General features: G+C 45.7%; 1 protein-coding gene across 1 annotated transcript in view; it reads right to left on the bottom strand.

Annotated features, from left to right (window-relative positions):
• LOC115105278 (rap guanine nucleotide exchange factor 6-like) overlaps window positions 1–23387 on the bottom strand; it is a 131803-nt gene that overhangs the window by 44072 nt on the left and 64344 nt on the right. Inside the window, 3 exon segments of the mRNA XM_029627105.2 lie at window positions 161–297; window positions 1156–1336; window positions 6379–6510. Of these exon segments, the coding sequence (XP_029482965.2) occupies window positions 161–297; window positions 1156–1336; window positions 6379–6510 (450 nt within the window).

Raw genomic sequence — 23387 nt, 5'->3', positions numbered from 1 at the left:
AGCTACAGCCCGTATAACTTCAACCCCATCGGTTATTCCCGGTAAATGTCACATGGTCAGGGAAAACTCTGGGCCCTAGCTACAGCCCGTATAACTTCAACCCCATCGGTTAGTCCCGGTAAACGTCACATGGTCAGGGAAAACTGTCTATGGCCCGTACCTCCTGTTTGTCCTTTAGGATCGTGGTCCCCGCCTGCTCCACCACCTCAAACACCATGACAGTACACAGGTCCCTCCGGACTGACATGGTCATGTTGGCAAAGGCTGGCAGCTGGTGCATGAACTCCAACAGTTGTTCTGGATGGGGGGGGGAGAACATGAGAGGAGAGAGCAGGGTCAAAAATGGGCTTAGGTGGTGGGCGCAGCTGAATTTTAGAGAACATTCTAGAGGCCCCGTCGTCGTGGTGGTGTGGATTTTTTGTGTGTGAATTTAAGCCAATTTCCTGCAATTCTACCAAATTCTCCATGGAGCTGTGAGAAAACGTTGGAGTTTTAAAGCTCATTTGGCCATGGCTAATGCTGTGCTCTTTCGCTCAAACACAATTACAAAATCTATACTGCTAAGTTCATCTTGGGAATTTTCATTTCTCCCTGACTGTCTAACTTTTATTTTGGTGATTGTTAGTTCTCAAAGATTACATATAAAATATGTAGGCCCTTTATCGTTTCTACATACTTTATTTAGTTTAGTTTTAATCGTTTAAGTTTAAACTGAAAGTGTTTTTCCATCACATTTTTAGGCGACCTGAAAAAAAAAAAACTTAGGCGGCCCGCCCAATGATTTCAATGGCAGAAAAATCCCCAGAGAGAGAGTAAGAAACGGAGAGAAGATGTGCCTACTGCCTAACAAGCCAACAGCAAAGGAGACTTTCAACCCATGCATCCCACAGCCCCCCAGGAAGTCCTCTCTCTGGGTCCCCTGGACTGGACTGCTAATGAGGTGGCCCGGCTGATTGCCCGCACAAAAATAAAAACGGTAATTAAAAAGGGAAGGCCCTTAGTATTTATAGAAACAGAGGGAGGGGGTGTGGTAGCGTGTGTGTGAGTGCGTGTGTGTGAGTGAGTGAGAGAAAGAGATTGTGTGTGAGTGAGAGTGTGAGAGACCGCGACTGAGTAAAAGGGGGCATTCAGGGGAGTGTGGGGCGTGCAGCTCACCGATGTCGTCATCGTTGCGGTCCACGGGGTCCTTCTCCAGGCACTCGCGGACAAGGTCTCTACCCAGTAGGGTGTCCGACGTCCTCTCCAGGTCTTCGTCCTCCTCCTCCTCCTCCTCAGAGTCCACCGCCGCCTCCGGGAGCCCAGACAGGTCCACGTCACCCATCTCGCTCTCCGTGGCCTGCAGAGGGGACAGACATAACCATGGTTATTGTTTTAACTAACACAACAACAAAAAACATAACATGCCGTCAGAACAGACACCCTGTGCAAAAAAAACAAGAGATTGCCAAACACGTCGCTAAGCATTACGCATACACTAATTATTCATATTGCCCATTTTCTCCATGCTGTTTGGCCAGATGGTTGGGAGGGTTGAAAGGAGCTGGTTCTAGGCCTACGGTCGTTTCAGATCAACTGGGATTTGAACCCACAACCCCAGGTTAGGAGACTAGCTCTCCAGTCACTGTAGCAATATTGCATGCCATCTGTCTGCCCCCTAGGACACAGTAACAGAGACTACACCTGCCTGCTCTGCTCTGTTCAACTCAATAGCTTCCCTTCACACTAGAAACGCTAAAGCAGTCATTTTGACTGCTCATCAATAAAAAAATTACACCGCCATTTTTAAAGTCATCCCCCCATCCTTTACTTTGTCTAAATAAGTCTATATAAGACACTGCCATTGTAAGAATCGTAATATCACAAGCAGAACTGGAGTTATAACCCCGTTTTAGAAGGGCATTGCATTTTGTTCCTGCGCTGCTCCGCTCCTTCTCCCGACAGTAGGGTCTGCTCCGCTCCTTCTCCCGACAGTAGGGTCTGCTCCGCTCCTTCTCCCGACAGTAGGGTCTGCTCCGCTCCTTCTCCCGACAGTAGGGTCTGCTCCGCTCCTTCTCCCGACAGTAGGGTCTGCTCCTTCTCCCGACAGTCCTTCTCCCGACAGTAGGGTCTGCTCCGCTCCTTCTCCCGACAGTAGGGTCTGCTCCGCTCCTTCTCCCGACAGTAGGGTCTGCTCCGCTCCTTCTCCCGACAGTATGGTCTGCTCCGCTCCTTCTCCCGACAGTATGGTCTGCTCCGCTCCTTCTCCCGACAGTATGGTCTGCTCCGCTCCTTCTCCCGACAGTATGGTCTGCTCCGCTCCTTCTCCCGACAGTATGGTCTGCTCCGCTCCTTCTCCCGACAGTGCCCAGTTGATAATCACCCTGATAAATGCCTCGAAAACTGAACCGAAACAACGTTTTGTGCATATAACAAGTAAAGTATGATGGGGGAGAATGGGTGAGTTGATGAGCGAGGGGAAGCCAACGATGCATAATTATTTAACCAATTGTGACTGAAGAACAGTGTGGCCATTCAATTGTATTGGTACATTCTAATTGTAATCTCTAAATGGTTTGTACCCTGTATCATTCCACTGAATCAAAGCAGGCTCATACGTCTACTCTGACCTACTAGGAGTACACAGTGAGAGCGTGCATAATTTACAATGGCAAGAAGAACAAGACAAATGGACGCACGTGCTGCGTCAGCGCTGCTACACGATCTGATGAAAGTGACTCCGGCGATGGGGGAAGAAATGAATCGTGACATGTCACCATGGACGACAAATTCACTTCACCGTCACTGGCGAACAAGTCGCTGGCAAATAAAACAAGCACCGTGAACAAAGCGAGACGGGGGCTCCCTCCCTCTGCGCAAAACAAGTGCCTGCACAGCCGTTGTGCGCCATGTACCAAAGCAAGGCTAGAAAGAAGGTTTCGGTCACAGCATCCGACAGTTGGGGAGGAGACCTTTATGCAAAGCAGGTGGCCAGGTGCATTCTGTTCTAATGAGCCCAAGACACTTGTGTCACCTGCTGTCAACGCAACACGTGTTGTTCAAGCAGTGCATCAACAACACCCGGCCCATCAAGAGTGGGAAGTGTTCCAACTTGCCAAATCGAGCTCCCCGGGGAGGAGACCGTTGAAAGTGGCAGGGATGTTTGTGGGAAGTGTGTCGACAATTGAAAGTTACTGGTCAAGGCCTAACTGCTAAATGAAATCCAGCTGATGCCATTGCGTGAAATTGCACACCATGGTAGCACGAGCAGACGATAACTCACTATTTTGGACCGCTGTCATGGCGACACTTTTGATCCGATTTACACAATTTATCAAGCACACTTGGCGCTTACAATGCCGTTTAAGCTACTGATGTTCTAATTGTTACATATAGCCTACACTAACAAACTAATGAAAATGCTAATGTCTTATTTGAAATAAACAAAACCTGCATTCTAATGTTACATAAGACCTTCATAAACACTACCAGATTATTCTTTTAGCAATAGCATATAGGAAACGTATCCAAGTACATTTATGAGTGAATGACTGCTCATTAGCTTGAAGGTGGAGGGAGGGGGGAGTCCCACGAGGCCCAGCGGTTCCAGTGTTAAGGTCCAGGTACGAGACTCAACACAGTCCTAAGTTGGATGATTGACAGCACGGTGAGGGTGCACGACTCAAGCCTTTATCTGGGTCAAGCCCTCCTATGATCTACTTGCAACCGAAGTAGCCCTATTGAAAACGATCCATGTATCCCCCAGTTTGACTGAAGGTAGACAGTGCTTCCTGAGAAGTACAAAAAAAAGCATTATCGCACAGTTTTTGAGATCTTACATCTGCCTTACAAGAGTTTACAATGGCCAAGTAGAGGCAGACAAGAACTAGGCTAAAGAATGCCTGTCTGTACAGACGGTGTGAAACCCTGAGAGGATCAGTGTCCTCTTCGCCTCATCTCTGGATCCCTTGTACTTTTGTCTGGGTGTCAGACTTTAGAGCAGCTCGGTTCTCTCAGCATGTGGAGGAGGAGGAGGGAGAGAGACCCCGAGAGAGACAGAAACAGAGTGAGAGAGACCCCGAGAGAGACAGAAACAGAGTGAGAGAAAGCGAGCAAGAGAGAGAAAAAGACAGAAACAGAGAGAGAGAGAGAGAGAGAGAGACACACACAGAGACAGAAAGCGAGAGGGGGGGGGGCATGCAGGTCTCCGAACAGTTGCCGGGGCAGCTCTAAACTGACAGGGACTGAGCCAAAGCCATCCCCTCCGCCAGAGAGAGAGGAGAGGTGGGGTAGAGGTACGGCTGGGTTAATGATGAGGGTTGGGGTGGACTGGAGTTAAAAGGTAAAGGTGGGTGGGGTTAGCAATGATGATGCAGTAGAAGTAGGGCGGGGTCCTGTGTGCTCTGACCTTTACCACACAGCACGACAGGAGGGACAGAGGGGCCCCTCAGATCCACAGGAAGCCCAGCCAACACACACTATAATTAACAAACCTGGACGGAAGGGAGAGGAGGAGAGGACGTGTTCTTTCCACCATCGCTGCCATTGAGCTGGAGAGGCAGGGGGTAGCCGGGGAAGGGTAGGGAGAGGGGTAAGGAGTGGCAACAAGAGGGCTAGGGAGAGCGCTTGGGGAGAGCTGGGTCAGTCAAGCTGGAGAAGCCTCAAATGGCAAAGTCAACCCCTTTTCTTCCTTCCTGCTTTACACGCAGATCCAGTATATTCACCAAGAAAGCATTGACTGACTTCAAAGTCATACAGTATTGAGAGAACAAAAAGGCTAGAAGCATTACTTAAAAATAATGGAACTTCAAAAGCTTTGGAAATGGGATGTTATAGGCCTACAACCAGGGTGGGAAATACATTTTTTGGTCCACCAGCCACTCAGATTAAAAACTCTACGAGCCATAATTACACCAAAAATGTAATTTAAATAACGATGAGCATGCTCTCTAACGTTTCAAAAACAAGAAACGTATTACTAGTAAGAAGTAACCGGGGTAAATAGCTTCATTTCATTTACTTAAAAAATAATAACAACAGATAAATACTTCTACAACTGAACATCAAGTCCTACAACTGAACATCAAGTCCTACAACTGAACATCAAGAGCCCTGCCACAAGGAGTACATGATGTGCTCCTAAGTAGAAATGTAGAAGCACACAAATACATCTAGGAGAATGACAAAGTGAGTGAATTCAAGTTTTTGGGCGTGTCCATGCTCAATCAATCACAATCATTAGGAGAGACAAAAAATGTCAACTGGCCCTTTAAGGAACCGGCCATTACCCTGGCAACTTGGGCACTAGCTTGTGATGAAAAAAATGTTGCACTGCAATGTCTTCCTAGCAGCAGACAGTTACAGCCAACTCAAACTAACATTGTAGTGCTGAGCGATTAATGCTTTTTGAGGTCGTTTCGTTGGATTATACTTTTATTTTTAAATAATTATTATATATATATTTTTAAACATTACATTCACTATGCATCATGTGGGTTGAATGCTGTAAAAACACAGAATACAACTTTTAATAAAAGTCCCATGATGTTAGTGATGCCCATTACGGCTTATCACTTATTAACCATCATTTATTCACATGACTTTATTTCATCAAATATTTAATTTGTTATGTATATATATATATTTTTTAATGACTTTATTATTTCATTCTAAGTCATCTCATCTCTACAGAGCTTGCTGTCTATGCTGTCTGAAAAGTAAATAAGGCATACTTTTATGACTACTGAATACCAATACCTCACGAAGCAACTGCTCTCTATGTATCCCCTCTTGATTGCGCGTTCTTCTGTCTCTTTAACGTAGCAGGCATAAAAGAAACACAGACCGGACAAGTAGGCTGCAATGGATTATGGTCATTGTAGATAATTAGTATGTTTTGTGTGCTAAACTATGTAGAACATTGGCCTGTTGGAAACTACAACTCCCTACTACATCGCAGAGTTCGGGCATGATCCGATTTCTCTCTCGAGAAACTGCAGCGCATTAAGCTCAGAGGGAGAAAAAAACGAACAAAATGAAATTCAAATATTTGAAGTGATTGTCAGAAAAATAACTGACATTTCGGATAATTGTTCAGCACTATAACATTGAAAAACAACCTAGAATGTGAACAAAACGATGCTACCGGCCAAGAAGCACGAGGACAAAGTCACACTTTCTAGCCTTTCTTGTCAATTCGACCAACTTCTACATGTGGGCAAAAAAAATGTAAGTGTTCCCAAACACTTCATGTGACTCCCCGCCAACGTGGCGGCTGAAACATGCATTCTTACCCCACTAATGACAAAATCTAACCGCATTTGGCAGATGATCATTTTAAACCCCGCCGACAAAACATCAGCTCAGTTTGAGAATGGTGAATTACATAATGTGTGTATAGACCTGGTAGATGTCTGATAGGCTACTGCTCCCCGAATCACTGGCGATGCTGCATCCTGATTGGCTGGGAGGCACGTGCATCCCCTGGCTGTGGGGGTGGTCAGTAAGGTGCATCTTGTTGAGGTCTCCGGGAAGCTGCTCAGACACACAGACAGGAAGAGAGGACAGCTGTTTATACCACAGGACACACACAGATGAACACGCGCACACACAGACACACAGACACACACACACAGACACACGTGTGTTGTTGCAGCTGCCTTTGTGCGGTCGACTTGGCAGCATGAAGATTGATACGAGAGTAGGCCACATCATCAAAATACAGGAGGGGGAACGAAGGCAAAACTTGAGAGGATTCTAAATAAATGGGAAGCGTGGCACTGACCCTCAGTGAAAGGTCATACTGCTTGATGGTTTCAGGGGGGGAAAAAGGGTGTTATGGTTGTCGGGTGACCTTAGGGAGACTGACAGGGTTGTGACAGTAAATCTGGACCAGTGACTGTGCCACTAATTGCACCCTTTTCCCTATTTAGTGCACTACTTTACACCAGGGTGCCATTTGGCATGCACACACTGCCTTGGCCTCCCAAACTCCTCTTTCTTACATTACCTACCTAGGCCCACTGTCACAATGTCGGTCATACCGTTTGTCTTCACTCAACAGGCACTGATCAGCCGCTATGATACAGCCCTATCAATATGACAGGCAGCAGCTCACTGAATGACTTAGTGCCTGGACGCTTTCTCTAACACACACACACACACACACACACACACTAAGCAGTTTGATCTCGTTCAAGCTTGACGACTTCGCTTGGAAGCTAAACGTAAGAACGCTCTTAATTAAAAAACAGAGAAGAAATCTATTTGTCATGAAAACATTTAGTCGGTTACTCCTTTCATAACAAAGACAGTAAACCAATTTGTCCCCTGGCGAAATGAGAAGAGGATGAAAAAGATAAGCTGTAATTGAAAGAAAAATGTATCACTGCCGACATTCTCTTTCAGGACGCAGATTTGTTCTCCGAGATGTTATATAAACAAACAATCATCAAAGCCATAAGCTACAACACAACACATCAATACTGATCACCTCACAAAGACTGGAGGACAAGATAAACTGCCAATCAACCTGAATAACGCCACAACAGCCCAGTGTTTCATCAATCAACCAAGCAAACCATCCCACCTATGAGAGACTCAAGAAACACACTATTCCACAAAGGCCAATCAATCCAAAAGAGACAAAGAGCAGTCACCAATGCCTTGCTAACAACCAAACCACACACATCCAATGTGACCCAGTTCAGCTTCTATAGTCCATTGATCAGCCCAGCGTGCCCAGGTCTTACCAGTCCGCAGCGGGTGAGGGAGCTGGCCCGGTTGCGTCGACAGCGGGTGAACCTGCAGCACACTTCCTCCATAACCTCTGCAAGCTTGGCGCTGCCGGCCGGCCAGACAACAAGACACTCACCCGACGCTGGCGCCAAAGCCATCGCCGTGCCACCATGCAATATTAAACAAGTTAAGTCTACGGTATGTACGGGTGGGGGCTGGGCTGCCCCACTACCTCTACAACCCATCCCCCACAGGGCTGAGGAGTAGGGCTGTGACGATTACGGAATTTGGGGTGAAGATTCATTGTCATGTAAATGTACGCGATTCATGTCAGAATTGTCTTTTTTAAAATTTATTACAATTTCATAATGCATATTTGCAAATTCGTTGTGGTACACCTAACGAATACAACACAGCTTTGGTGACAACCCAGTCTTAAAAAATAATAGTTTTGACCACTTGGAACGTTTGAAAAAGAAGCTTCTCCTCCCATCTGTGCCGTTCTGCTCTTAAAATGATTACTCTATTCATGTAATAATGAAAACAGATAATGGGTAAATGATTACCCTATTCGTGTAATAATGAAAACAGATAATGGGTAAACTGACGACCCCTATTCGTGTAAAAATGAAAACAGATAATGGGTAAATGATGACCCTATTCGTGTAATAATGAAAACAGATAATGGGTAAATGATGACCCTATTCGTGTAATAATGAAAACAGATAATGGGTAAATGATGACCCTATTCGTGTAATAATGAAAACAGATAATGGGTAAATGATGACCCTATTCATGTAACAATGAAAACAGATCATGGGTAAATGATTACCCTATTCATGTAATAATGAAAACAGATAATGGGTCAAGTATATCTACTTAAATATAAAGTTAAATCTCCCCTACACCAAAAAATGAATGTATTTAGACAGTTATGCTGCAAAAAATGTTTTGCGTTATTGTCGGTTATACGATTATACGATAATTGTGGTAGCCCTACTGGGGAGAGCCCATCCTCCAACCATGAAGCAGCAAACCTCTCCAACACACACTTGAGAGAAAACAGCCTGTACAAGGAGAGAGGAGAGCCAGTTGCAATCATGAGAACGACACTCTACTCAATAACACCTAGTTGGAGCTGCAGAAATCATTCACTGACCAGAAGGTTAGACAAATGGTCATTGACCAGACAGACAAATAGGTCTCCTGGATGGGCTGGGCTCTCCCACCTCAGTCCTATGTAAAGAGACAGGCTAGTGGGGTGAAGGGGTCCGGACGGGGCTGTCAGAGTAGCCTAACTATGAAAAGTGTTGCCAGCCAAACAGGGGCCGGTTTAAACAGACTCTTTTCTCCATGTTTCTATCAGCGCTAGAGGGGCGGTCCATTCTGTTTATTCCACAGCCAGGTGGGTCAATATTGATTGCTTTATGATGGGGTCAGGTTTCAGACAATGGCCAATCTCCCCCCCTGCATCCATTAAACAAATCTATCCGACTCCCAGAGGACAAAACTAATGTATGCATCCATCCTCCATGGCCTCCGACCCATGAAAGTACATATAGGATCTCTATGCGCCAACCACTCAGGTTAAAACTCACACCGTCAAACCACAGCAATAACAATGCTGCAATTATCTACAATGCTGCAATGATCTACATTGCTGCATTTATCTCCAATCAGGAGCATTAGTGGTGACACCAGAGCGGGTGTTGATGTCACGGGGCACGGCAGCCAGAGTCTTTTATCCTGTGGATGTCGTCTGATGACATATGAGAGGCAGTGGGAGGGTGGGATTGGCTAATGAGGGCGCCAGGGGGACAAATGGGCCAATGAAAAGGGAAGACCTCGCTAATAGCTGCAGCCTCGTAGAGCTAATTTACATTTCACACCAACAGCAACTTAAATCACACTCCAGTCCCCTCCCACATACCACCGGCTGGGGAGGGGCTCTCCTCCCATTCTGCTCATGAATTAATGACGGCCGTGTGGGGTGATTAAAAATGAATGATTGCCTCCTTCTGCTGTATGAATTCATCACATCAACAAGGGGACGCGAGTCGAGCCAGGACCGATCCTTTAACGCTCATCTCCAAACATCCAAACATAGTCTGAAGAGTCACAACAGAGAATTTGTCATTTATTCACTCGTGTTCTAACCTTTCCTTGAAAATACGACTATTATACTGAACTCACTTCATCTCCGTAGACTGGCTACAGTAATTAACTGTCGCGGGGTTGAACCTGCAGTCGCCTTGTTCCTGTGAGACCTCGCCTACGTCCCAAATGGCACCCTAATTCCCTTTATGGCGCACTACTTTCTGAACAGGTCTCCGTTAGCCACTATACAAGGGAATAGGGAGCCATTTAGGACGCAGAGATGGTATAAAGCAGTGAGAAGCCGTTTGAGTGTGATGCTAGTAATGGCTCTGGTTCACACAGACAGGCTAACGGTCCAGAATAGGCCGCTCCAGAGGCAGGGGAGTTAAGGCGCCCGCTACAGGATCCCAGCAGGGGCTCAGTCATTAAAACATAGTGGAGCTTCCCAACTACGAACTAACTGCCTTACTGCTCCAGCTCACCACAGCAGGGGAAGGCTAGTTTAGCCTATTTACAGAGACTGCTGGGTGCGTAGCACTTTCAACAAGCATGGATCCACGCCATTTCTTTTCCCAGCTTTCATCCGGGGGGGGGGGGGGGGGGGGGGTTCAAAACATCATAATCTGTTTGATAGAAGAAAAATCCTCCCGTCCCAAAATGAAAGATATTCATCACAGAGCCAAGCAGTCCATGGAGACAGAGACACGTTGGCCTGAAGGGTTGGCTGTGCTCGGGGTTGAGGAGGTAGGACATCTGATGATGTCACCGGAGCCGTCATCATCTGTCAAAATGATTCACTCCGGTCCCCTCCCCCTAGCGTCAATTACACTCCCAGACAAATATTTGTCACCCGGAGGATTGGTCGGTCCCTCCTCCTCCCACATGGCGGCAGGGCGGGCACGTTAACCCTGGGCTGACTTTGAGCTGCCGCAGCGGGTGGGGGGAGATGAGATGGATCCATTTTAGATGTAGAGACTGAGAACACTGGCTACAACTGATCTGATCTCCATTTCCATTTCCTATGTATCAAGACAAGAGGAAACCGGTGTTGACGCTGTATTCATTTTGCCACAGCGCACTTAAAGTATACACTTAAATGACTAAAACCAGAGAAAGTGTGTAGAATATATTATTTATATGTAGGTCAATAATATTATCTTCGAAAACTAGAAATCGCCAAAATAAAAAGTTAATGCGATGAAACCAATCAAATAAAACAATGAATTTAGGAGTACTTTTGGAATGGCTGGATTACCCACCGGGAATACAGGGCACATGCCCAGGGGCCCCAATTGAATTTGTTATAATGTTTAAGCACAAGAACACAGAATGCCCAGTGACATCCCCCACCCCCCTTTTCCAAGACCCTTGCTAAAAGAATCTAGGGGAAACACTGAAGGAGTACTGGTTTAAGATACCAACAAACTGTCCCAAAGCCACTCCGTCTCAGCCATAGCTATTTGTATTTATTATGGATCCCCGTAATAAATGCCCCTCTTCCTGGGGTCCAGCCAAATTAAGGCAGTTTATACAATTTTAAAAACATTACAATACATTCACAGATTTCACAACACACTGTGTGCCCTCAGGCCCCCTACTCCACCACTACCACATATCTACAGTACAAAATCCATGTGTACGTGTGTGTTTAGTGCGTATGTTATTGTGTGTGTGTTTTTTATTTGATTTATTTCACTTTTATTTAACCAGGTAGGCCAGTTGAGAACAAGTTCTCATTTACAACTGCGACCTGGCCAAGATGAAGCAAAGCAGTGCGACAAAAACAACAACACAGAGTTACAACAGAGTTAAACAAACGTACAGTCAATAACACAATAGAAAAGTCTATATACAGTGTGCGCAAATGAGGTAAGACTAGGGAGGTAAGGCAATAGGCCAGAGTGGCGAAATAATTACAATTTAGCAATTAAACACTGGAGTGATAGATGTGCAGTAGATTATTGTGCAAGTTGAGATACTGGGGTGCAAAGGAGCAAAAAAATAAAAATAACAGTATGGGGATGAGGTAGTTGGGTGTGCTATTTATAGCTGGTTATGTACAGGTGCAATGATCTGTAAGCTGCTCTGACAGCTGATGCTTAAAGTTAGTGAGGGAGATATGAGTCTCCAGCTTCAGTGATTTTTGCAATTCATTCCAGTCATTGGCAGCAGAGAACAGGAAGGAAAGGTGGAATTGGCTTTGGGGTGACCAGTGAAATATACATGCTGGAGTGCGTGCTACAGTGCCTTGCGAAAGTATTTGGCCCCCTTGAACTTTGCGACCTTTTGCCACATTTCAGGCTTCAAACATAAAGATATAAAACTGTATTTTTTTGTGAAGAATCAACAACAAGTGGGACACAATCATGAAGTGGAACGACATTTATTGGATATTTCAAACTTTTTTAACAAATCAAAAACTGAAGAATTGGGCGTATAAAATTATTCAGCCCCTTTACTTTCAGTGCAGCAAACTCAAGTCTCCGTATAAATGCAATTTGCAGTGGTCTGATACTCCTTCCATTTCAATATTATCGCTTGCACAGTGCTCCTTGGGATGTTTAAAGCTTGGGAAATCTTTTTGCATCCAAATCCGGCTTTAAACTTCTTCACAACAGTATCTCGGACCTGCCTGGTGTGTTCCTTGTTCTTCTTGATGCTCTCTGCGCTTTTAACGGACCTCTGAGACTATCACAGTGCAGGTGCATTTATACAGAGACTTGATTACACACAGGTGGATTGTATTTATCATCATTAGTCATTTAGGTCAACATTGGATCATTCAGAGATCCTCACTGAACTTCTGGAGAGAGTTTGCTGCACTGAAAGTAAAGGGGCTGAATAATTTTGCACGCCCAATTTTTCAGTTTTTGATTTGTTAAAAAAGTTTGAAATATCCAATAAATGTCGTTCCACTTCATGATTGTGTCCCACTTGATGTTGATTCTTCACAAAAAAATACAGTTTTATATCTTTATGTTTGAAGCCTGAAATGTGGCAAAAGGTCGCAAAGTTCAAGGGGGCCGAATACTTTCGCAAGGCACTGTATGTGTGGGTGCTGCTATGTGACCAGTGAGCTAAGATAAGGCAGGGCTTTACCTAGTAAAGACTTATAGATGACCTGGAGCCAGTGTGTTTGGCGTGGAATATGAAGCCAAGGCCAGCCAACAAGAGCATAAAGGTCGCAGTGATGGGTAGTATATGGGGCTTTGGTGACAAAACGGACGGCACTGTGATAGACTGCATCCAATTTGCTGAGTAGAGTGTTGGAGGCTATGTTGTAAATGACATCACCGAAGTCAAGGATCGGCAGGATAGTCAGTTTTACGAGGGTATGTTTGGCAGCATGAGTGAAGGAGGCTTTGTGTGAAATAGGAAGCCGATTCTAGATTTCATTTTGGACTGGAGATGCTTAATGTGAGTCTGAAAGGAGAGTTTCCAGTCTAACCAGACACCCAGATATTTGTAGTTGTCCACATAAGTTGGAACCGTCCAGAGTAGCGATGCTAGGATGGGCGTGTAGGTGCGGGCAGCAATCAGTTGAAGAGCATGCATTTAGTTTTACTTGCATTTAAGAGCAGTTGGAGGCCACGGAAGGAGTGTTGTATGGCATTGTGAAGCTCATCTGGAGGTTAGTTAACACAGTGTCCAAGGAAGGGCCAGATGTATACAGAATGGTTTCATCTGTGTAGAGGTGGATCAGAGAATCACCAGCAGTAAGAGCGACATCATTGATGTATACAGAGAAGAGAGTAGGCCGTCTGAGAAGTAGTTGGTGAACCAGGCGAGGCAGTCATTTGAGAAACCAAGGCTTTTGAGTCTGCCGATAAGAATGTGGTGATTGACAGAGCCTTGGCCCGGTCGATGAATACGGCTACACAGTATTGTCTTTGATCGATGGCGGTTATGATATAATTTAGGACCTTGAGCGTGGCTGAGGTGCACCCATGACCAGCTTGGGAACCCGATTGCATAGCAGAGAAGGTACGATGGGATTCAAAATGGTCAGTGATCTGTTTGTTAACTTGGCTTTAGAAGACCTTAGAAAGACAGAGTAGGATTGATATAGGTCTCTAACAGTTTGGGTCTAGAGGGCCTCCCCCTTTGAAGAGGGGGATGACCGCGGCAGCATTCCAATCTTTGGGGATCTCAGACGGTACGAGAGGTTGAACAAGCTTGTGGCAGATAATTTTAGAAAAAGAGGGTCCAGATTGTCTAGCCCAGCTAATATGTAGCGGTCCAGATTTTGCAGCTCTTTCAAAACATCAGCTATCTGGATTTGGGTGAAGGAGAAATGGGGGAGACTTGGGCGAGTTGCTGTGGGGAGCACAGGGCTGTTGACAGAGGTAGGGGTAGCCAGGTGGAAAGCATGGCCAGCCGTAGAAAAATGCTTATTGAAATTCTCAATTATCGTGGATTTATCGGTGCTGACAGTGTTTCCTAGCCTAATTTTGGGGAGTTTGTGCTACAGGATGCAAATTTCTGTTTGAAAAAGCTAGCCTTTGCTTTCCTAACTGCCTGTGTACATTGGTTGCATATTGCAGGGTCTATTAGATGCACTGAAAAGTTGCATATCGCAGGGGCTATTCGATGCTAATGCAGTACGCCACAGGATGTTTTTGTCCTGGTCTAGGGCAGTCAGATTTGGAGTGACCCAAGGGCTATATGTGTTCCTGGTTAAAAAAAAAATTGAATGGGGCATGCTTATTTAAGATGGTGAGTTAAGCACTTTTAAAGAATAACCAGGCATCCTCTACTGACGGAATGAGGTCAATATCCTTCCAGGATACAACGGGCCAGGTCGATTAGAAAGGCCTGCTCGTTGAAGTGTTTTAGGGAGCGTTTGACAGTGATGAGGGGTGGTCGTTTGACCGCGGACCCATTACGGATGCAGGCAATGAGGCAGTGATCGCTGAGATCTTGGTTGAAGACAGCAGAGGTGTATTTAGAGGGCAAGTTGGTTAGGATGATATCTATGAGGGTGCCCGTGTTTACAGCTTTGGGATGGTACCTGGTAGGTTCATTGATAATTTTGGTGACATTGAGGACATCTAGCTTAGATTGTAGGACGTCCGGGGTGTTAAGCATATCCCAGTTTAGGTCACCTAACAGTACAACCTCGGAAGATAAATGGGGGGTAATTCATTCAGATATGGTGTCCAGGGTGTGTATCTGTGCCTATGTTTGCCAAGTGGTTGGCACACGCCCCCCCCCCCCCCAACTCAAATCAGGTGGGTTAGAATAGAGTGGATCTCTAGAGGTGTCTGCTAGTCAGTGAGGAGAGGGCAGCCATCGGACAGACACACAAGTGATGAGTGTTGTTGTAGGTAACAGGCTTGCCAGTTTTAGGGCCAGGCAGCGGGGCACTCCGAGTGAAAGATCAGGCTATTGATATACAGTCGATTTACTCCACTAGCCTTTCAGCTTTCCATCCCTCCCTGAGAACCAAACACCTAAAGCAATGACGGTAACCGAAATAAAATGAGCGTCAATCCTGGCTGCCACCTCCTCATTAGGCTAACTATAATGGCACAATAGACGGATGCACTGGAGGTAGAGTTGCAACGTATCAGAGGACAGGAGGTGGAGACTAAACGCTGAGCCGAATCTCAAAGCCCCACCAACATTACGCATTCTATTTGGGTGGCGGAGAGTCGTGCTAATTAGCGGCTTATTATGGATCATTGACTGCTGAGGAGGACAGACATGAATACATACTAAAACAAAGAGATGGTTGTAGAAATGGATTTGGCCAGAGGAGCCATTTCAATAAAAAATAGCCTGTAGAAGTTGTCATTCTCTGGGAATTAGAACATCTGAACAGTATGTCTGAATGATGACGCCAGCGCAACGTTAGAAAGGGACACGACATGAACATCAATGGCACGCCAGTACCCATGAACCAGAGTCCAGCATGTGCCAACCACTTGGCAAACAGTGTCATTGTTAATGTCATAATCTCAATTCCAAACCACGCAAACATACTGAGAAAGAGAACAATCTCCAGTATTTCAACATGTTACGCAACTGTTATAAAGCCAACATAAGTTGAGAAAACAGTACAAGGCACACGCTGTAGGTCTCCTTTGATGTCGGTCAATTCTGCTCCAGAGTGGCGCAGCGGTCTAAGACACTGCACACTACAGTGCCTGGTTCGAATCCAGGCTGCATCATATCCGGCTGTGATTGAGAGTCCCATAGGGCGGGGCATAATTAGCCCAGCATCATCCCGGGTTTGGCCATCACTGTAAATAAGATTGTGTTCTTAACTGACTTGCCGAGTTCAATAAAGGCTCAATAAAAAATATATTCATTCCATCTTTATTTAGAGATCGCCCTCTTCCACTCATGGCATCACAGCCAAATGGAACTAAATGCTAAATAAGTGTAGTCCGAAGTCAGGTGTGAGCAGTGCCTTGCACACACGCCAAGAAGGCGCGCACACACACACGCGCTCTGAGAAATGCACACACAATCTGAGAAACGCACACACACTCCGAAGAGCACACGCGCACACACAGTCGGAAATTAGCCCTGCGGCTACAGACCGCTTCGGTTGGCTCAATGGTGTTAGAGAGGTACAGCGGACCGGGCGCCGGCATGACGTCCCACACGTTAAACTCTCTGTGAACCAGCCTGCCCTGAGAGCATCCTGACCCTCCGCTTCCTAACACCCTGACCTTTTCCCCTGCTCCCAAATCACCTGCTGCACTCTCACACAACAGAGCTATAGAGCGAACTAAAGTCTCGATTAAGATGCAGTAGAGAGAGAGAGGGGGGGGGGGGGAAGGGGGGTAGTATTCTCTTTTAAGAACATCCTTTCCTCCTCCCCCGCTCCCTTTGAAGTGAACACACGGGGCTTCGGCAGAGAAGAGACTGCGGGTGAGAGAGAGGTGTAATGAATTGAACTTGGAATTGGAGGTGACGGGTGCGAAGACAGGCGAGGCGGGCAGGACTGGGCGAGGGGGAGGAATAGACAGCGAGAGAAACAGAGCGCGAGAGAGAGAGAGCAGGGGCCGTGCCACGCGGGGAGACGAGAGGAGAGTAGGGAAAGGCTGTCAGGAAAAGACCCTCACATCTCTCTCCCTCACCCCACCCACGTGATGAGGACTGAATCAAAGGGGTGGGTAGTTACTCTCTGTTCCCCTTTGGTTATACGCCAACGCACAAATCAGAGCCAGCAGCATAAGCATGACAATCAAAGTAGTGTCACATTTCATATCACAGGCCGGTCATCATCATATCGCATTTAACTCTCATCTCGGGAGGCTGCTCCTTGCCTAGCGTCTAGCCTGGCACGAGTGTCACAGTCCGCCTGGCCCAAAAACAGGAAACAGTAACACCAAAATGTTGTCATTATCCTATCTTAGGGAGGATGTTCCTGGTCCTAAAGAGATTCCAGGGAGCTGAATCACCCCCTTCCTGTGTTGTAACAGAACAGAGTCAGAGGAGGAAGGGTTTGGCTTCACTTTGGAGCGGGCACGGCCAGTATTGTGATAGCCAGGATGTTAAGTGGCGGCCTGGTGCTGTTTCTGGCCCCGCTAGCAAAGGGCTTTGACTTTTGACCAAGGTAGAGCCTGGAGTCAGTCAGAGTGGCAGCCAGGACTGACTAACAGACAGACAGACATAGCGACAGTCTACGGGTGACGCTGTCTCTGTCTTGGGTGTGACAACAGTGACTAATAGTGTAAGGCCATCCATGTTTAATCACCCAGCTGGAATTACACTACACAATGGATTACCAAGTTTTGTGTGTGTGTGTGTGTGTGTGTGTGTACAGGTTTAAAGGCATTGCGTAATCACTCATTTAATTTACCCTCTTCTGCTGGTCAGTGAGAAAATTACATGAGGTCAAAACTCTAAAGCAAAGTTTTCCTGTATCTTCCCTCTTCAGGAATGGTTACATATTAAAATCTCCTGGTTCATTTATATCAGTGTTGGGGGGGAGGCTGTGCTCTGTCTCAGAGGGATGGGTCCAGTTCCCTGCCAGTGAGGTTTGATGTGTCTGTCTCCAACATGAATATTCATGGTGTGGCATGGCTGAGACCTATCGCAAACCTCCTCCCTCCTCTCGCCCTGGCCTGTGTCCCATACTCAAACAGCACTGGAAGGGAGAGAGGGGGAGGGAGAGAGAGGAGAGAGAAGAGGAGAGAGAGGAGAGAGAAGAGGGAGGGAGGGGCAAGATGTGTGACCTGTTGCCACAAAAAAAGGGCAACCAGTGAAGAACAAACACCATTGTAAATACAACCCATATTTATGTTTATTTATTTTCCCTTTTGTACTTTAACTATTTGTACATCGTCAAAACACCGTACTTAGCCGTAATATGACATTTGAAATGTCTCTCTTCCTTTTGAGAGAGTAATGTTTCCGGTACATTTTTGATTTCACTTTAGTTTATTATCCATTTCACTTCATTTGGCAATGTAAACATATGTTTTCCATGGTACTAAAGCCCTGAGATGTGTGTGTGTGTGTGTGTGTGTGTGTGTGTGTGTGTGTGTGTGTGTGTGTGTGTGTGTGTGTGTGTGTGTGTGTGTGAGAAAGAGAGAAACAGGAAGGTGGGAGTCTAGGCCTCTCAGGAAAGAAGGCCATGGGGCCAGTGCTACCCGTATGAAGGACACAGGAGGCTAAACACGGTATTTTAACACAGCCCAGTCCGTCCGGCCGCCCAGCCAAACCCAGCGAGAGGTCACTCCAGAGCCCCCTCCTAACTCCCTCTCCTCCCAGATGCTTCCTGCCCTCGTACCATCCTCCACCCCCTGCCAGGCACAACCACAATAACAACAGGCCCAGGGAGGGACCACCGGACTAAAACAAGGGGGACCAGCCTGCAGGACAGTCAGCCACACCCTTCTGTTCCCGTGTTGTTGCTGGAGCTGGACCCTGTTCTCCACAGTTGGTACAGTCCTCTCAGCCCTCCAGATGGTGGAAAACACCGCAGCGGAGGGAGTCCTGTCTGACAGCTTAGTGTGGAGTCCTAACTAACAGAGTGGATCGTGTGGATAGCAATACAGTCCACACAAACACACTTCACAAACATCCTTCCTCAGAGGGAAGAAATCCTACTATACTTCCAAATCAAACCAAATTTGAATTGTCACATACACATGGTTAGCAGATGTTAATGCGAGTGTAGCGAAAGGCTTGTGGGGGTTTAACTAGGTGTTATTGGTCGAAGTGACACCGGGCTGTAACCGGCGGTTGGGTATACAGGCTCATACAGGCCCAAGGATCACAGTCAATTAGTACTGTATATGAACCCCTGTAGGAGCAAGCAGACAAAGACAGGCCTAAACTCAATCTGCCTGGAAGGACAGGCACACAGCGCTCGCATTTTTGTATTTATAAATACCCTTGAAAATGATCCAGAGAGAGAGAGAGAGAGAGAGAGAGAGAAGGGCCTGCTATGTATAGGCCGACCCAGTGCCGGGAAAAAATCAATAGCACTAAGATAATGGAAACAGCTGGAATGGGTGAAGCTACCCTGGCTGAAATATCATCAGCGCCTGGGTCTGGTGGGGAGGGGGCACATGGTTGACAGGGCTGTGGGACTGTGGAGGGGGCTCTGTGTGTGTCAGGGGGACGGCTAAGTAATGGGATCATCTGCAGTTAGCATGTCTTTGAGGCTCCACTAGTAGTCTGAGGCCATTTGGTCCTATAATGGTACCACTAGCAGCACAGTGGGCATACCAATGAAGAGGGGGGGGGGGAAGGGATGCATCCAAAATGGCACCCTATTCCCAATTTAGGGGACTACTTTTGACCAGGGCCCATATAAGTCTGGTCAAAAGTATTCCTATAGGGTATAGGAAGCCATTTGGGACACAGAGCCTAGATCAGAGTACTCAACAACGCTCATCATCACATTTATTGGACAGCAATTACACAGGCCAGAGAGCTAGACAGTGTTTTTCATCATGATACCAAATCTCTTCCACAATAAAACATAAAAGCAGAGGTGTAAGTATAATGCTTTCAAATTATATATCGCTAATATTGCAGAGTAGTGCGTTATCAGAAAGGTATGCGTCGTAATGGCATCGTAAGGGTACGGAGGATGCGTTCATGCATGGTTCTCACACGATTATGCAAGGTGAGAGTAGCTTACAAAGTCAAAACAGGCACACGGTTTCTGCAACAGCACAACTACGACGCTCTAACTTTTTTTGGGGGGGGGGGGGGTGTCATAGACGTGTCCAGATAGTTTTTTGTGTGATTTTACTTGCAACCTCTCGGTAACTAGTCCAACCACTAGGCTACCCTGCCGCCCCAGTATGGGGACCACAGATACACATGAACAAAGGCTCCAAAAACACACATATACGATCTTTCGCACACGTGAAATTGTGTCAACGTTATCTGCTACATTAGTCACTTTTGTTGACTCGAGAGATTCATTTCCATGTCCGAGCGGTTTCTAGTTTCTCGTATCATAGTATAACATCCTATTTACATAAGAAGAGAGCGACTTGGTTCAAAACAAGTTAACTTGTCATTTAAGGTAGCCAAATGCCTCGTCATCTAATTAATGGCGTGCAAGAATGGATGGATGGACGAGATGCATAATTCAAATAATACAATGTATTACAATACATCAAAATAATAAAAATGGACAATTCAGGCTAGTTCTTTTGTTGTTGTTACTTGAAACATGTTAATATTCTACTGACAACAGCAGACGGAGAAAAGCTATGGTCTGGGCTGGTAGACAGCTTTCTGTGTCCAGGGAGGTCTAGGGTGTCATCTGGACAGGAAGGCGATAAGGATCGATACGTCATGCATTAGGCTTTTCAATAGTTCCACGGTCAAAAACTCTAAAATGATCATAAAATATTCATGACAACAAATATTTGCTATTCGGTCTTAATTTAAGATTCGAATTAGGCATTAGGTTAGCTGTGAGTGTTAAGGTTAGGTTTAACATTTGACTGTTCAGAAATGTAATTGAAGAAATAAAAAAAGGCAGGGTTTCGCCGTAATTAGGACCGTGCATTAGGCCTCCGGCCCATCCCTCGTATATTACCATTCACAACAACTTTCTATGGATGTGTTCCCTTTGCACTTTGGTCAAATTTAGTAGCCTCGCAAAGCTGCCTGATCCCGCGGGCTTACACTGAATGTTGCTCCACAGATATCAGCAACATTCATGTAAGCTCGCCGGATCAGGTGGCTTTGCGAGGCTACAAAAGTAGTCCACTATAGGGAATAGGGTGTTCTTTTTGACACTCCCTATGTCTCTCTGCTGTGTGTGTTGTGAGACTGAAAAGGCGTACGCCTGTCTGGGTTGTGAGAGAAAATATACACAGTGTACAAAACATTAGGAACACCTTTCCATGACACAGACTGACCAGGAGAATCCAGGTTGATAGCTATGATCCCTTATTGATGTCACCTGTCAAAACCACTTCAATCAGTGTAGATGAACGGGAGGAGAAATCATATTATTTTAAGCCTCAAGACAATTGAGACATGGAGTGTGTAAGTGTGCCATTCAGAGGGTGAATTGGCAAGACAAAAAAATGTAAGTGCCTTTGAACGGGTTACGGCAGCAAGTACAAGTTCAATGTGTATTCCTCTAGACACAAGTAACTATAAGGGTCAATCGATGTACAGTAATCAAGTGTTTGTGAATTAGGCCCATCTTTTGCACAATGCAGCTTCACAATGAACTGCCATGTTATCGAAAATGATTAATTGTACCAAGTTGTATAAGTATTTAACAATCTTCCAAGGCCAATACATCACAGCGGCAAAGATGTATATAGATTTTTCACATTTTGATTTCCAATACTTTCCCCCTCATCTAAAACTACCTAGAATAATCTTATATAATACCTTGGATATGATCTCATGCTTCACATCGTTCTTCATCCGTTCTTCATCCGTCCTGATAATAATAGAATATGATTGGATGAGAAGGTCCACATCCAGTGAGAGCCAGAGCCCGGTCTCATAGACTAGACGTAACCTAGTAAATGTAAATCCGGAACACTCAAATTAGTATGTGTTACATTTGGTATGGTTACCTAAGATAGACGGTTACTTAAGGCAAAAAAAGGAAAGCAGGATGGTGGGTCGGGGGGTGGATGAGTGGGGCGTACAACGGGAACTTCTAGCGTCCCAAAAGGTTGCAAGTTCGAATCTCAACCCGGACAACTAACGTTTTAGCAACTTTGAAACGGTTTACTACTTTTTAGCCCCTTTCCAACCACTAAGCAATGTTAGCTAACCCTTCTCCTAACCTTAACCATTTAACCTAACTCCTAAACTTAACCCTAGCTAACTTTAGCCTGCTAGCTAACCCATGCCACCCAGCTAGAATTCGTAACATATCATACATTTCCGAAAATTCAGAACATATTGTACATTTTTGCAAATTCAGAACGTATAATATGAATTGTAATTCTTAACATATCATACAAAAAGGGGTGATGGACATCTACATACCAAACGAAACGTAACAGACTAGGACACCTGTAGCACCCGATGTTACAGGAAGGCCAAAACGATAATCAAGGACAACAACCACCCGAGCCACTGCCTGTTCACCCTGCTATCACCCAGAAGGCGAGGTCAGTAGAGTTGCATCAAAGCTGGAACCGAGAGACTGAAAAACAGCTTCTATCTCCAGGCCATCAGACTGTTAAACAGTCATCAGTAGTACCTTAGAGGCTGCTGCCCTATATACATATAGACTTGTTATCACTGGCCACTTTAATATGGGAACATTGGTCACTTTAATGTTTACATATTTTTCATTACTCATCTCATAAGTAAATACTGTATCTGAGTCTATGCTGCTCCAACATTGCTCGTCCAAATATTTATAGATTCTTAATTCCATTCCTTTACTTTAGATGTGTGTATTGTTGTGAAATTGTTAGATATTACTTGTTAGATATTACTGCACTGTTGGATCTAGAAGCACATGCATTTCACTACACCTGCAATAACATCTGCTAAACATGTGTATGTGACCAATATAATTGTATTTGATTTAAACGGAGTACCTTGGATTTATGTACAGAATAATACGAAATGCACTGAGACCAGGTTGGGCTGAGAGACAGTTACCCCACCAAGAGAGCCTGTCGATTGGACACCCTCCCTGCCTGACTGCCCTGGATCCATTTCACTGCAGATATTTCTCCCCTCCGCTTCCATTACTATTCAAAGGGGCATCAATCCAAAGTTCTGCAAGCCCATTGATTGTGGAGGTAGCAAGACTAAGCACTCTGCACTTGAGCAGGGAAACACTCTCCCCTGAGGGAAGGAAAGGCATTCAGTGGCCAAGTAGATAGTAAACACCTCAACGCAGCAGAACAGAACAAGGCAACAAGCCTTATCAACCCGCTGACAGCTGTCCTGATCCCAGAGCAGAGCCGTCAACAGGGGACAATGGATGGACGCTAAAAGCAAACGCGCTCCAGGCTCCATTAATAACCCTCGACCCAAGGCTGCGCCCCAAATGGCACCCTATTCCCTATACAGTGCACCACGTCTGATCAGGGCCCATAGGGGACAGGCTGCCATTTTGGGAGGCAGCACAAGTCACGGGAGATGTCCAGACGGAA

The sequence above is a fragment of the Oncorhynchus nerka genome, linkage group LG22 (assembly GCF_034236695.1).
Source record: "Oncorhynchus nerka isolate Pitt River linkage group LG22, Oner_Uvic_2.0, whole genome shotgun sequence".
Lineage (NCBI taxonomy): Eukaryota > Metazoa > Chordata > Actinopteri > Salmoniformes > Salmonidae > Oncorhynchus > Oncorhynchus nerka.
This window is presented reverse-complemented; position numbering and strand designations above follow the sequence as displayed.